This window comes from Passer montanus, unplaced genomic scaffold (genome assembly GCF_014805655.1).
Source record: "Passer montanus isolate IOZ18808 unplaced genomic scaffold, ASM1480565v1 scaffold63, whole genome shotgun sequence".
Classification (NCBI taxonomy): domain Eukaryota; kingdom Metazoa; phylum Chordata; class Aves; order Passeriformes; family Passeridae; genus Passer; species Passer montanus.
The window spans coordinates 3,799,924-3,815,466 of record NW_024371371.1 but is presented as its reverse complement, the minus strand read 5'-3'; the positions used below and the strand labels follow the sequence as shown (position 1 = coordinate 3,815,466).

Sequence of the window (15,543 nt, the reverse complement as noted above, 5' to 3'; positions counted from 1 at the left end):
ATGACAAGAATTGCAGTAACTGTTCTGTTCTCTCTGGCTTTTGTTTGTTTATGTCCTTCAGGCTGTAAACACTCCAGGCCCTAATCCTTCTTGCAGTGCTGTGGGATAGAGGACACAGGGCTCCTAATCCCCAGCTGAGCACTTGTATTGAAAGGAGAATTTTCTTTAAGTGGATCCAAATTAATATAAAGATCCTCTGTGTTATTCCTCTCCTTTATACAGCAAAATGTGGGGATGCAATTTTTAGAGATGGAACTTCAGGGAGCAGGGGTAGGAGAAATTCCCTCGAGAGTGGTTCCTGGTGCTCTGGTGCTTCCCAAACCCTCACATTCCCCATGTTTCTGTTACATGCTGTTTGGAGTTGGAGCAATTTTAGCTGGCAAAATGATAAAGTCTCAGGGTCTGCAGCACTGACCAGGCTCACGTGTTTGCCTTGGAGGGAGACGGGCACGCTAGGCTCCCTGGCAGGAGAGACTGCACTGAGGGGACAGCACCGGGCACAGCTCCTGGAGATCCTCACTGCACCTCCTCACTGAGGGGACTCTGAAGGGGGCCCTGAGGGGACACGGTTTGCGGCATCACAGTGTAAGAAATGAAACACTGGAGATGGGAGCTCTTTTTCCAGAGTGGCAATTGGTAGTTAATGTTGATAAAGTTAATAGGATCTCAACTGGAAGTGTTAGTCTGTTGTTGAATGTACAGTGTTAGATTCTGAGATTTGCCTTTGTTTGCCGTTGTTAAGTGTTACTGTCTTACCCTGTGTTTGTATCCCTTTCCATTGGGAACCACTTCCCCTGCTCCCAGAGGGACTTGCACCCGGACTGAATTTAATGAGGAGCTGTTGGTAGGGTATGGACTCTCTCAAAAACAACAAACCAGCACATAAACTATGGTTTTAACCTGGCTGCACCACTGGGAATCACCCACCATTTACAGAGCCGGATTCCGTCCTGTCACCATGGCTTGAGGAGCACTCAGTCTGGATGACACCCCTAGACTATGAGCCAACACTGTCCTCCTGAGGACTCTGGTGAGGACGGAAGCCCCAGCTCTGCTGACACACAAAGCTGCACTCCTCCTGCTCAGCATTGTCCTGTGGGAGCAGTGGCGGCATGCGCAACCCCTCGGGTTCCCCACCCAGAGCTGTTCTTAATAAAGGCCTTGTTAAAGGAGCTGGTCTCCTGGCCCTGTTTCTCACAACAGTATAGAAAAACACATTCAGCTATTCGGGAGTGCCCAAAGGAGGCCACGAGCAGGTGCAGGCGGGCCAGCAGCGACCTCTGCTCTGGTGACAGCGACAGGGCCTGAAGGAACGGCAGAGAGCTGGGTCAGGAGAGGCTGAGGCTGGAGATCAGGAAAAAGCTGTTCTCATGGAGGCTGGGCACTGAACAGGCTTGACAAGGTTCAGAAGGTGTTCGGTAAACGCTGTCGGACACACGGAGCGCCGCTCGGGGCGCGGTGCGAGGGGCCCAGCTGGGTTCCGCGCTCCCGCCGGGGCCCGTCCCGACTACAACTCCCACCCTGCCCCGCGCCGCGTGCCCCGGTGCCGCAGACTACACGTCCCGGCATCGCAGGGGAGAGCCTCGCTCTCGCGAGACGGAGGGGAGCCCTGGCGGCGCTGTCGCGAGAGCGGCGGGCCCGGAAGCTCCACGTCGGAGATCGGAGCGAGCCCGGGCGGCGGCGCCGGAGCGGGGCCGGGGCACACCGGGCACACCGGGGCACACCGGGGGATACCTGGGACACCGGGCGCACCGAGGCACGGCGGGGCCATGGTGAGCCACAGGCAGCGTCCCGGGGGCGCCTCGTCCCCGGTGCGGGAGGGTGACCATCCCAGCCGGCCCCGGCGGGGCAGCGCGGCCCCGCGATCGGCGGCCCGAGCGCCTGAGGGGCCGGGGCCGGGGCCTTGGCGCGGTGCTGCCCGTGGTGCTCTCAGCCCCAGCGAGCGGCTGTACCGGGGCTCGGCGTGCGCGTCGCTCCCAGCGCTCGGAGCGGCCCTTCCCGGCCCCGGGAGCTGCTGGGCCCGCGGCTCCCGGGGTACGCGCGGAGCCAGCGCAGAAGTGAACCCAAACTCCCACGTCCCATGTCATAGCTGTGGTCCGGGTACTATGTGGTTCGGTGGTTCTTTTCCTTGCAGTGTCTGACATAGGGAACTGCAGGTTTTATTAATACCTGCAGTGTTCTTTGGTCAGCTGGGTTCTCTGAGATAAAAGCATTGTTAAATAATCACCAGTGGGTGTCTAAAGGAATCCACAATGCCTCGAATATATTAGAAAATCGCTTTTCTAGACGTCATGCCCTTTCAGTACTCTAGCTTTACATTGCCAGTGACTAAAGTCAGAGCCTTCTTTGTAAGGGAAAGACTTAAACTTTTCCCTGCTCCCAGTTTCTACAAGACAGTGTTCCATTCTGAAACGTCATTTTGGAATTGTGAGTGGAAGTAAATTTACAATGGGCAAATGTTGTTGTGCTCTTTTTTAGCTGGCTTTTCTTGCTGGTTTGTCAGGTGAAGCAGCAGGAAGTTTTATTTTCTAACATTTGTATTAGGAACAAATTCTCTTTGCTTTGCTTTCATAGTTCAGGGACACCAGGAGGATCTGTAGTGCATCTTTTCCTTTTTTTTGACTCTGCTGGAGATACTTTTACAGAATGAAGAAGTTCTGAATTTCACAGAATTAAATTAAGCAGAGCCACTGCCATTGGTGGGGATGTGATGTCTTGCTACAAAAACAGATACACGGGTAGATAGAAAAGAGTAGTAACCTTCTGGCTGCCTGGCCAGCAGGATTGGATCCTTTTGTTCTGAGAGTGATCTGCAGCGTTCCTTTTCCTGAGCCCGTTTCTGTATCTGTTCAATCCCCTGGTGCTCCCCATTGTGCCCCGCAGCCGCTGCGACTGGACATCAAGCGGAAGCTGACGGCGCGCTCCGACCGCGTGAAGAGCGTGGACCTGCATCCCACGGAGCCATGGATGCTGGCCAGCCTCTACAACGGCAGCGTCTGTGTTTGGAACCACGAGACACAGGTGAGGGCTTCAGCTGTGCCCTGCTGGGAAGTGGGCAGAGCTGGCACCTGTGTATCTGGTGCTGGAGAATGGAGTTTGTACAGGATCTTCAGTCACTGCTGCTGACTGACTGCTCTTCTCTGGCTGACTGCAAGAGTCACTGTATCAGTAGATAAGGAATTGACATACTGGAGGCTGTTAGGAAAATAGAAAAAGCTCGTTTCAAAGTCGGTATTTCTCCAGTGCTATAAACTGAACTGGTTTTATTTTCAGACTCTGGTGAAGAATTTTGAAGTGTGTGACCTGCCAGTGAGAGCTGCCAAGTTTGTGGCGAGGAAGAACTGGGTTGTTACTGGAGCTGTAAGCTGTTTCCTCTTGTGATTTTCTGTTCAGCTGCACTTTCTCTGATTAAATTTCATGCCATTAATTTCTGCATCATGTAATAATCTGATCTGATCTGAATTTGTAGAGGAGAAGGGAATACTTCACTACAGCTTCCCAGAAGTTTTCTCTTTTAAAGAAGTTTATAAGCTTAAATTTTCATTTCAAAAGAGAGCAGCCTGCTAAGGTGACTGATTCTGCAGGTAATGCCAGGTAGATGGAGTTCAGCTTCTACTGCCAGCTGGAACAGACTCAGCACAGAGTTCTGACTCAGTATCATAGGTGCTACTTTAAGTAAGATGAAACTATTGACAGTCCTAGATAAGATGAATTTGAAATTGCTTTCTGGTTTTGTTTTTTTTTTTTTCTTGGTTGTATTAAAAATAATTTTTTAGTTTAGTTCACCACTAGAAAAAAATGTCTGCTTTTATTTGGTGAATGTACCTTGAGATGAATAGTTGTATTTTGATCTTGCTAACGCATTTTTCTGTATGGAGAGAGTATTTTTTGGCTAGATTAAGGTAATGCCTAAATATTTTTGTCTCAACTTTCATTTCCTAGTCTTCTGCCCTGTACCAGAGTAATTTCATTACCATATGCTACCGTGACTCAGTTACTTGTAAAAATAAAAATTTGATTGAAGTTTTGTCCATTTCATAAATGACTTGAAACATCAGTAATTTATAACCTTCTGAATCCCAAGTATAATTTGTATCATTAGGAAGCAAAATTCCTTAAAGATTTTGTTGTCTTCTAGGGTGGATTGTTTTTTCCTAGCATCCCTGCATCGCATAGAAGGTGCACTTCACAAGAGATTTCTTTTCACGTGGCTTTTCCTCCCTTTCCCAGGATGACATGCAGATCAGAGTTTTTAATTACAACACCCTGGAAAGAGTTCACATGTTTGAGGCCCATTCTGACTACATCCGGTGCATTGCAGTGCACCCCACGCAGCCCTTCATCCTCACGAGCAGCGGTGAGAGTCCTTTGGAGTCTGTGCATGTTCAGCTGATCTCAGGCTCCTCTTTCCTGTGGGGTGAGGGCTTGCAGGTCTTCTTGGGAAGACTCAGGAGTCCTTGAGCAAGAAGCCAACATGACCAGTGTCATTTTGTTGTTTCTTGGTGGATGTTCATGTTTTTTTAATGGAATAGCATTTGCACTTAAAATTTAAAATATAATGCCTTGTGTTCTTGTTAGAGAAGAGCAAAGAGCCTTCTTACTTAATATCTGCCAGAGAAAACATTAGTGTATGTGCTAATTAGTGTGGCAGACTCTCAAATAAGAGCTTGGGTTGTGTTTTTAAAAAATTTCATCATGGTTTGGAGTAAGTTTTTAGCTGGGAATCTGACTTGAAAGCAACAGACAGCTTTCATCTCCCTTTGGTCCTTCTGAAGGACTGGTAATCCTGTAGATGCAAATAGATTATTAGCAGTGCCTCCTTTCCAGCCTGCACCATGAAGTTCTGGAGGATTATGCCCTTTAAGGAGGTTGTTATCACCCACTGAATCTTGGTTGTTTGTTGTTTGTGGTTTTTTCCAGATGACATGCTGATCAAACTCTGGGACTGGGATAAGAAATGGTCTTGTTCTCAGGTGTTTGAAGGACACACCCATTATGTCATGCAGATTGTCATAAACCCAAAAGACAATAACCAGTTTGCCAGTGCCTCTTTGGATAGGACAATTAAGGTAGAGAAACGATATTTGGTGGTTTTTTAGTCATTAAGTGATCATCAGTGTACACAAGCCAATAATCCTGTATGGATGATGGGTCAGAAATTCTTAAAATCAGGTGCAGTAATAGAATGTTGACTGAACAGAGACCTGGACATTGGTCCAGGCACCTGCTGAGTAATTCAGTACATTTATCAGATTACCTGTTGTCTCTTAACAATTGGAAAGTAATTCTTTAAACTCTTCTAAGTGCTGTATCTCCATTTGGACTGCACAGAAATATGGGAGAGGAGTCAATGAGTGATTTGGGAGCATTGGTTTACTGTCAATGAGTGATTTGGGAGCATTGAAACCATGTAGCAGATAAAGACTTGAACTGTGCACTAAAAAGAAAAAACAACCCTTGTTAAGGTGTCTCTCCCATTACTTGCATGTCCCTGGCTGTCTGTGTATGGAATTGTTTCCAGAGATGCCTTCAGCCTTCTCATGGTCTCATGTGCTGTGCACAACACAAATCTGTGACTGCAGATTTGCAGCCACTGAGCAGTGACACCTCCTCACATTTCCTGTACGTTATCAGTATATTGGCTGTAAAAAGCCAGCACTGATATGGCCACAGATGTTGAGATCAGGTGCATGTAAATGTTGATTTAATGTGATAAACATGAGAAAGCACTAGCATATCTACACCTGACTTGCTTCATTTTGTATCCTCATTTAACATGAGATTTGATATTCTTTAGCTGGAAAAATTAAAATTAAGGGCACAGTTGGAGGAAACTCATATAACTATATAATATAAGCTTAATTAGTTACTAGTTAATTTTGTAAACACATAGTACTTCTTTAAAACAGTGCTTTATATGGTTTCGTGTCCTTAAAAAAAGTTTAAAGCAACCAATTTCAATGTTTACAGGTATGAGCACAGCATGGGCCATTCAGCATGTTATTTGTGTTTATTGGGGAAAGGAGCAGTTGTTGAGGTTTTTCACCTAAGAAAACAACAGTGTCTTTGGAATTCTGTGTTATTTCTCTTTGGGCTCTGAAATACTTCTGGATACAACACCTGTTGTGTGTGCCAAGGGTGACCAGGACACAGCAGGTTGCTGGGTACAGGTGGTTGTGTTTTATTGGTCAGGTGTGGCAGCTTGGATCGTCCTCTCCCAACTTCACCTTGGAAGGCCATGAGAAAGGAGTGAACTGCATTGACTATTACAGTGGTGGGGACAAGCCATACCTCATTTCTGGGGCAGATGACCGCCTGGTGAAGATCTGGGACTACCAGGTGTGTGCTCAGCTCTTCAGAATCCTTTGTGCAGGCTGCCACATTTGGTACAAAGTTTCTGTTGTTAGATTTTTTTTCCTGTGACAAATTGATTCCCTGCCTTTTAGGCCTCATGTTTGTGGATTAAGCTGTTCCTCTTCTATGTTCAAGTGTAAATATTGCTCATGTATCCACTCTTTCTATTCTTTCACCTCTCTTTTTTTTCCCATTCTTTATAGCTTCCCCCCATCCTGTTTCATGCTGTGCACGTTGGCACAGTCCCATGTGTTGCATGCACACCCATGCAGTGCTTCTACCCCCGAACAGGGCAGGAGTGATGAGGTGCCCTGCTTGGATGGTCCTCAGGAAAGAGAGATCCAATCCAGGGATTCACTTCTGTTGCTGGAGCCTAGAGCTCCTGAGTTCTTCCTGTCTACAAGTGTCTGAATGGCCAGCAGGGCGAGACAGAAGTTGTTAGTTGGTACTTTCTGGCCACTAAAACTTACTGCTCTGGAGTAAATCCAAGCCCAGAAGTTGAAGCTGGCACTGCTAATTTAAGCATTCAGTGCAGTCATGAATATTACACAACAGTGCTTGAGGTTTTGCCACCATGTGCGGCTGGAGACACTGTACATGCTCAAATCTCCCTCAAGCAGAGTAGCCTGTCTTTCACAGCTGTGTCAATGAAGATTCTTACCAAAGACCTAAATTAGATATGTTTTCACCTGTAATGCAGTGTTTGGTTATGATTTTCTTTCACAGTGAACTCTGCTTTCTATCATGCTTTAATGGGTTGTGCTGTGCAGCTCTGAGAAAGTATATTTTCTAACCATAAACACATCTGAAAAGAGAGGAAAACACTTCCATCAAGGGAAGTGTTTTCTTCTGGGCAGGAAGCTCAATCAGTTTTTAATAGCTTAGTGCTGTTTTTTGAATACCTTGCAAATGTTAAGAAATCTAGAGAATTTTCAGATCTATTTTTTATTTGGGGGAGATTTTTTTTTTAAGAAATAAGTATTAAAATGAGGCATTGTGTTCTCTCTTTCTTTCAGAATAAAACTTGTGTCCAGACACTGGAAGGCCACGCTCAGAACGTGTCATGCGTCAGCTTCCATCCAGAGCTGCCCATCATCATCACCGGCTCTGAAGATGGTAACTTTGGGTTTTCTGGTGTAGAAAGGACAGGAAAAGCACTGAGGGGAGAGCTCTTGTGGTGGTGTGGCTGCACCCTGCTGCCCTCACACTGAGATGAAGGGATGCATGCCTGTGTTTTTCCCCAGGCACAGTGCGGATCTGGCACTCCAGCACTTACCGCCTGGAGAGCACCCTGAACTACGGCATGGAGAGGGTGTGGTGTGTGGCCAGCCTGAGGGGCTCCAACAACGTGGCCTTGGGGTATGATGAGGGCAGCATCATTGTTAAGGTACAGTTCTTGGTTGGAAGTGAGAAATTGTGATTCATCCTGTCCTGTGTGCACAACAACTGGTTTCTGATTCTGGGATAATACATAAAATACTGACATTTTGGCATTTTAATTGGCATTTTTTGATGGAGATTAGCTATTTCACTTGGTATTTTCAACTGAAAAGAAAATCAACAATGTATTTTTTTCTATAGCCTCACTTCTTTCTTTCTTACTTACAACTTTCTAGCTTGGTCGTGAAGAACCTGCCATGTCCATGGATGCAAATGGAAAAATTATTTGGGCTAAACATTCCGAAGTCCAACAGGCTAACTTGAAAGCAATGGGAGATGCTGAAATCAAAGATGGAGAGAGGTTGCCACTGGCTGTGAAGGATATGGGCAGCTGTGAAATCTATCCTCAGACAATCCAGCACAACCCTAATGGACGGTAACACATTGCTTCATCACTTCCCTTGAACTGGTTGGGGTTTTTTTGTTAACAGGCTCAAATAAAAGGGATCCAAAGTCCAAGAGGTGCTCAATGTGATTACCCTGGGCATGGGAGCCTTTACCTTTACAGATTATCTGCCTTCTTGCTGCTGCCAGTTGACCTGGACACAGATATCTCACAAGTGCCTCTCTGTCCTGCCCCAGGTTTGTGGTGGTGTGTGGTGATGGTGAATACATCATCTACACAGCCATGGCTCTGAGGAACAAGAGCTTTGGTTCTGCACAGGAGTTCGTGTGGGCACATGACTCTTCAGAGTAAGTCTTGCAAGTTTTTTCCTTTGTGTTACATTTGCAGCTGCTACTTTAGTTTAGCTTTCAGGCCATGAAAACATGCTTGTAAAATGAACTTTCAGTAGTTGTCCTGCTTGAAAAGTTTGTACTTTTAGCACTCTGCTGGTTTTAGAAGATAACTCAAATGCAGTTGTCTTTTAGCAGCTTATAGTTTAGTACTTTGGAAATTAAATAATTGTTTATTTACAATTTAATCTCTATTTAGGTATGCAATCAGGGAGAGCAACAGTGTTGTAAAGATATTTAAAAATTTCAAAGAGAAGAAGTCATTCAAGCCTGATTTTGGAGCAGAAGGTAAATACTTTAAAAATAGATACGCTGGTGTGGTTTTTGTACAATATGGATTTCTTCCACCTTTATTTTCTTGCAGGCATCTATGGTGGCTTTCTGTTGGGAGTCAGATCTGTTAATGGCCTGGCATTCTATGACTGGGAGAACACAGAGCTGATTCGCAGGATTGAAATCCAGCCCAAACATGTGAGTTTCTGCATGGGACTGAAGATACTTACCTGTCTGATTCACTCATTTACATTTTTTTTACTAAACTGGTTTTCGTGCATGAAGCAAAGCTGTCAATAATAAAGTAATAATTTAAGTTTATCTCAATCATGTAGCAGAAAGGGCAGAAAAATTCCTGTATGTGTTGACTTCTCAGTACTAAAGCTTCTAGAGTTGGTGTGTTTTCCCTTTAATTCCTACATCATCCTTCTTAGCCTGGGGTGTGTAACACTGCCACTGTTGATTCTACTGTCACAGATATTCTGGTCTGACTCGGGTGAGCTCGTGTGCATTGCTACAGAAGAGTCATTCTTCATTCTCAAGTACCTGTCAGAAAAAGTGGCAGCAGCCCAAGAAACACATGAAGGTGTCACTGAAGATGGAATTGAAGATGCCTTTGAGGTACCTTCTATTTAAAAAATGGAATGAGATTAGAGATGTAGAAGCAAGAGTGCAGCAAACTTAGTCCTTAACATAGTCCAATTTAAATGTTAGTTTCCAGACTATTTTTAGTATCACACATTGTGCACCTGCCTGAGGAACACTTAATCTTTTTTTTTTTCCTGTATCCCTGTCTGAATCCCAGCATAACAGACCTTGATGCCAGCATTTCTCTTCATCTGTTCACTGTTGTCAGAGAGTTATAGAGATATTTTTTTTAAAACTTTAGGGTCATTGCTTAATTTTTTTTGTCTACAATTTTCAAGTTTTGAAATGTTATTCAAGTTTGAGAAGTGAAAAAAATGGTGAATCAAAATTTTAGAAGGAAAGTTGCCTTTGATTGTCTTGCTTAATGCTTGGTTTGGTGCTTGTTTCCTAGATTTATAATCGAATTAGGGTAGCATGCATGTAGAATGAAATTATCATTTATGTACTTCTAATCTATATCTAAACTTTTATTTGCAACTTGCCCAGTGATTAAAGTATAGAATATGGAATTATATTTTAAATTGCAGTAGTCTTTCTGCTAACTAGAAGTACCTTTTTATGTATCTAATTACCCAAAATTTGCTTTGCAGGTTCTTGGTGAGATCCAGGAGATTGTGAAAACAGGTCTGTGGGTCGGTGACTGCTTTATTTACACCAGTTCTGTGAACAGACTCAACTACTATGTTGGAGGAGAGATTGTCACCATTGCCCACCTGGACAGGTGAGTTGCTGCTTCAGTTCAAGCGTTCAAGGTTCTCTCAGTGAAGGGAATTCAGGGTGCACCCTGGCAGCTGCTGCTGTGCTCTGCAGTGTGTTGTGAGGGTGTTGTGAGGGGTGTTGTGAGGCAGCAGTGCAGTTCTGAGGGATAAACAGCTTCATGTTTGAAAGAGTACATCCAGGGAAAGCAGAATGTTTGATGGGAATATTCTTGCTACCATAAGAGCTACTGGAATGGTTTTTTACAGACTGTGTGGATCTGTTGAAGCTGAGTGCTCTTTGTTTTGTTTCAGAACAATGTATCTCCTGGGGTATATCCCCAAGGACAACAGGCTGTATTTGGGCGATAAAGAGCTAAACATTGTTAGTTACTCTCTGCTGGTCTCAGTGCTCGAATATCAGACTGCTGTGATGAGGAGAGATTTCGGCATGGCTGACAAAGTTCTTCCCACAATCCCAAAAGAACAGAGAACCAGGGTCGCACATTTTCTTGAAAAACAGGCAAGAAAACTACTTCTTAGTTATCCAACTAAATAAATCAGTTTATTCACATTCTTAATTGAGTCTGCTAAGCAAAACCCAGTGATATTAACTGTGAACATTAACTCTTGTTAATTATCTTGTTTGTTTGAGAACCCTGTAACCTTCTGTTCAGAGTGCTTTCGTTAAAGTATTTAGGATTATGTTTGACCTGACAGGTCCCAGCTTCACTGTCAGATTTTTATTTTAGGGCTTCAAACAACAAGCTCTTGCAGTATCTACAGATCCAGAGCATCGCTTTGAACTTGCTCTCCAACTTGGAGAATTAAAAATAGCCTATCAGCTTGCAGTGGAAGCAGAGGTAATGATATAAATTTGGGTGATTCATCCTGCATTCTGAGTATTAGTTGGAGTCTGAGAGGGCCTGTAAGAAACAGCAGTGGTACATGGGGATGCAATACAACTCCCTAAACACAACTGAAATGCCCCCAACTTCTGTGATGAAGTTCTTCTGCCTGTAATTCAAAGGAATCTGAGCTGTGGGATGGGGACAAAGAATGGTGTCTGCTCAGAAAGCTACAGGAGCTCCTGGAGAACACAAAACTTGCGCTCAGAACCAAGCCTTAATCACCAGTACTTAACAGGGAGAGGAGGAAAGACAGGGCTGAAGCCTTCAGACCTTTGTTCCAGCCTTGGCAAATTTAGACCACTGCACTAAAAAAACTGATTTGTCCCATCATTATTATGCAGAGAGTCGATCTCATTGTTCCTGCTGTAAAATAATAGAATTATTTAGAAGGAGTTACAGACACAAATGCCTTTCAGCATTCTGAGGGTTAACTTGGGAGCTTTAAGAGATTGTTATAGTTAAATTTCCAGTTATGCCTGCCTCCTGTGTTTACTGAGAAGCTGCTTATTTTATGTAATGTTACAGATGGGTAGGGATCTTTTAATATTCACTGTGTCATGCTGGGAAGCTGCAGTAATCACAGTACCTCAATGAGAAGACAAGTGTAGTCATGGGATACAGCACCTTCACAAGTCAACTTACATTTTCATACTGAGTACTCTGAAAACCTTTAAATGCTGTTCAGAAATGTGAGTGGTTTGGTTTTTTTCTTTCCCTCCCTCTCCCCTTTTTTTACAATCAGTCAGAACAGAAGTGGAAGCAGCTTGCAGAGCTTGCCATCAGTAAATGCCAGTTTGGCTTAGCCCAGGAGTGTCTCCACCATGCCCAAGACTACGGGGGGCTGCTGCTCCTGGCCACAGCTTCAGGGAATGCCAGCATGGTCAACAAGTTGGCCGAAGGTGCAGAAAAGGATGGCAAGAATAACGTGGCATTTATGAGCTACTTCCTGCAGGGAAAGTAAGTAGCAAATGAGCTTCTGATTGTTCAGTTCTGCTGTCTCAAGTGCAGAGGCCCTCAGGTTCTTCAAGTGGTTAACTTCAGTTAACTGAAAAGTTCATGGAGAAACATGGGCATAAGTCCTTCTTAGAAAAGCTCATTCTATGATGGCTACTAGATTTAATGTCTGAAATGAAAGCGCTTTAAATTAATGGAATAGAATAAACAGCTGTTCTAATACAAAAATTTGTCTTTATTAAGTTTACTGGTTAAAATCACATCTTGAAATCTTTCTAGGCTTGATTCATGTTTGGAACTCCTGATCAAAACTGGACGTCTCCCTGAAGCTGCTTTCCTGGCACGGACGTATTTGCCAAGCCAAGTTTCAAGGTACTTTCTAAGCATGTGCAGAGTGTGAGCTGTGTTGTCTGAATGAGCTGTCTGTAACAAATCTGGTGTGCATCTCCAGGGTTGTTAAACTCTGGCGGGAGAACCTCTCTAAAGTCAATCAGAAGGCTGCTGAGTCCCTTGCTGATCCCACAGAATATGAAAATCTTTTCCCTGGATTAAAGGAAGCTTTTGTTGCTGAAGAGTATGTTAAGCAAAGTCTTGCTGACTTGAGGCCAGCCAGGGAATATCCCCTTGTCACTGTAAGTAGAAGGTTTTACTGTCTCTAGAAGAGTAACATTTGGTGCTGTGTAAAATCAGCTCTAAGCAACTCAGTGCAACACTTAAATGTGTCTGGGTTTGGTTTGGTTTTTTGGTTTTTTTTTTTTACTTTTAGCCAAATGAAGAAAGAAACTTACTTGAAGAAGCAAAAGGATTTGAGCCCTCTGGAATAATGACTTCTCAGGTCAGTGAGTGATTAATCTAAGGGAGAACTTTGCTATCTTACAGTAACTTTGCCCTGGAGAATTATTTCACCAGTAATGGACAAATCATTGCTTTTATTACCTTAACTGTAAGTGCTGCAGTTGGCTTCATGTTCTTCTGCCTCAGATTCTTTTTAATCTACATCTGTACCTATTAACAGTTTCTTGACTGTGAAATTATTTGTGTGCTTCCTTACCTTGGGTCACCCTGTGTAGTGTGAGTAGTTCTAGAGTCTTTCCATTGAATTCATCCTACAGAAAAGTAACTCCAGTTGCATTTACAAACACTGCCTCGACTGCAGCTGGTTTTCTGAAAGTTCAGTAGCTGGAAATGGAAATTCTTGCCTATTACAGCAATGACAAATGCTGTGTTCTTGCTGGTGTGCTCCATGGTTGTGGAATAACACTGCTCCATAACTAACTGACCAGGAATCCTACTTGGGTACTTGAACACAGGTTCTAGTCAATGTCTGAAATAATAAACTAATGTTTACCACCTCAGTTGTCCAATTCTTATGCAGAAAATAGGACAACTATAAGGTAAAAGCGTAGAGATTGAAACAAACTTAAAGCTTTTCAGAGCCTTAGGAGAAGATGACAACTTCTAATTTTGCTCAAGTCAAATACACTTTACGTTTGTATGTGAAAATCATAATGTGAGGGTTTCTTAAAGGCAGTGATAATGGCACAACTCTTTGAGGCTATAAACATCTAAAATCAAAACTGCACTGGAAACTGAAGGAGAAACAGAAAAGCTACAGCTCTCCATTGTCTGTATGTTTCTCCTCATAGGAGGTGCACTACAAAACATAGTTTTGGACATCCCTGCCAGAGCAGAGAGTTTAGGTTACTTTCAAGCTTCTGTAGTGACTCTTTGCCTCTTGTCCATCAAAGGAAATACTATTAAAGCAAAATCGTACTTGTGTGCACATTTGTTAAAGATGATAACACTGTCTGGACTACCTAGGGAAACAAATGGAAAGAACTGAGAACTAGCCTGCCCTAGAAGCTGAAAACAAGTGTATCTTTGCATTCAGCTCATGTTCTCATAGAAGCCCTATACCCCAGTTGTCTCTTACAGCTGAGGCTGAATATGGGACATTTTGTAAGAGATAGATTAATTCTATAATTAAATACAGTTAATTGAATTGTACCATTGCTTCAATAATAGTACTGACTGATGAATTATCTAAGTATCAGATTTGTGCAGCAGTGAAGCAAGAAGAAAGTGTTAAACCATTATAGGATTTGGAACACTAAGCCCAGGAACTACTAAAATTTGCTGTCAGTCTCAACTAACTTAGTCTCTCCTGCTGAGGATGTTAAAAATCACTAACAGCACTTCACTGTTTAAAATGAACTGATAATTTCTGAAGGTTCTCATTTTATCAGTTCCATCATCAACTGCTTCAAATATACTAGGGAGGGAAATAGTCTCTAGTGGAGTGAGGACTAGAATCTTTTCTGACAGTGATGATCTGGCTCAAGAGTAACTGAGGGAAGCTGACAGAGAACCACTGGGCAAGGGGCATTAGATGTCTGCTTGTTGACCTGCTTTTGTTGAAAGAATTTAAATTGAAAAGAAACTAAAGGAATTTCTTTGCCATTAGAAGAAGGCTGAAGAACCAGTTCCCTCTCCTAAACAAGAAGTGATGAAGACAGTTGTGCAGAATTCTGATAACCTTCCAGCAAGAGATCAAAAGGTACCCAAACAGTTTTATGAGGGGAAGTACAAGCACTCAATTCATTTTACATTAAAGACTTCAATGAGTGTGGTTTAACCAAGCTACTGCACACCTGACTCTGGCAGTCCCAGAGCAGTGTTCAGAGCCCTGCACACAGTAACAGACCAGTTCAGCGGGGGTGGCAGGGGGAGTGCAAACCGAGCTGCTCACATGGTGAAAAGCTGCACTGCTGGAAGAGGCTTCCTCACCAAGCAGGCAGCTGCTGTCCAGCCTGCTTTAGTTAGCACTTGTGTTCCTCATGAGGCCTTGGCTGGGGTTTGCAGAGTGCAGATCCATCCTACAGAGCCATCCATCCCACAAGCTGCATCACATGGAACCTAGTGGTATCCTGCTCATCCAGTCTTTTCTCTCCTTAGACACTGCTGGACTTGGAAGATGACTTAGATAACTTGGATCTGGAGGATATTGACACCACAGATATCAATCTGGATGAAGAGATCTTAGATGAGTGAACATCCTTTTTTAGATGACCAAATCAGGAAATAATTTGGTCAAAACCCAGAGGAATGAAGTTCTGTGGACTATGTGCTCCAAGTTGTTTTGATTTTTATATCACAAGTGGACCATGTACATGTAGAAGGAAGTATATAGCTAACAACTGTACAAAGAGAATCAGCTTCCAGTATGTTGAAATTCAAGATGTAAGCCTGCTCCAGAACATACTAAAAAATGTTTTCATTTATCAAGCAATTAAATAAATCCTTTTAAACATTCTGCTCCTCAGTTCTCCATTTACTAGTAGTATTTACTAAGCACAGTAAAGTTCTTAGGAATAACCCAGTTCCACAGTGTATATTCCAAATCTGTGAAACAGGAGCACAGTAGCTGATTTTACCCTAATTTTTCTCAGCACCTGCACTGAGGTATGTGGTTATGTTTTCACTGTGCTGCCATCTAGCACTGGTAGCCATCAGTATCAGCTCAGTTTCTCTTT

General features: G+C 43.5%; 1 protein-coding gene across 2 annotated transcripts; it reads left to right on the top strand.

The window, feature by feature from the left end:
- Positions 1-1,461: 1,461 nt before the first annotated feature.
- Positions 1,462-15,332, top strand: COPB2 (COPI coat complex subunit beta 2). 2 transcript variants are annotated; one of them, XM_039727944.1, is made up of 22 exons: positions 1,462-1,772; positions 2,884-3,021; positions 3,274-3,360; positions 4,231-4,357; positions 4,921-5,069; positions 6,193-6,339; positions 7,371-7,470; positions 7,599-7,741; positions 7,971-8,170; positions 8,377-8,487; positions 8,729-8,817; positions 8,894-9,000; positions 9,280-9,423; positions 10,041-10,171; positions 10,461-10,668; positions 10,898-11,008; positions 11,799-12,013; positions 12,290-12,382; positions 12,462-12,642; positions 12,777-12,845; positions 14,478-14,567; positions 14,966-15,328. In XM_039727944.1, the coding sequence occupies exons 1-22, from the start codon at positions 1,770-1,772 to the stop codon at positions 15,059-15,061; spliced, it is 2,739 nt and encodes a 912-aa protein (XP_039583878.1). In that variant the 5' UTR covers positions 1,462-1,769; the 3' UTR covers positions 15,062-15,328. The 2 variants fall into 2 exon arrangements, with proteins under 2 accessions (XP_039583878.1, XP_039583877.1); XM_039727943.1 differs by having other exon boundaries at positions 1,615-1,772; positions 14,475-14,567; positions 14,966-15,332.
- The last annotated feature ends 211 nt before the right edge of the window (positions 15,333-15,543 follow it).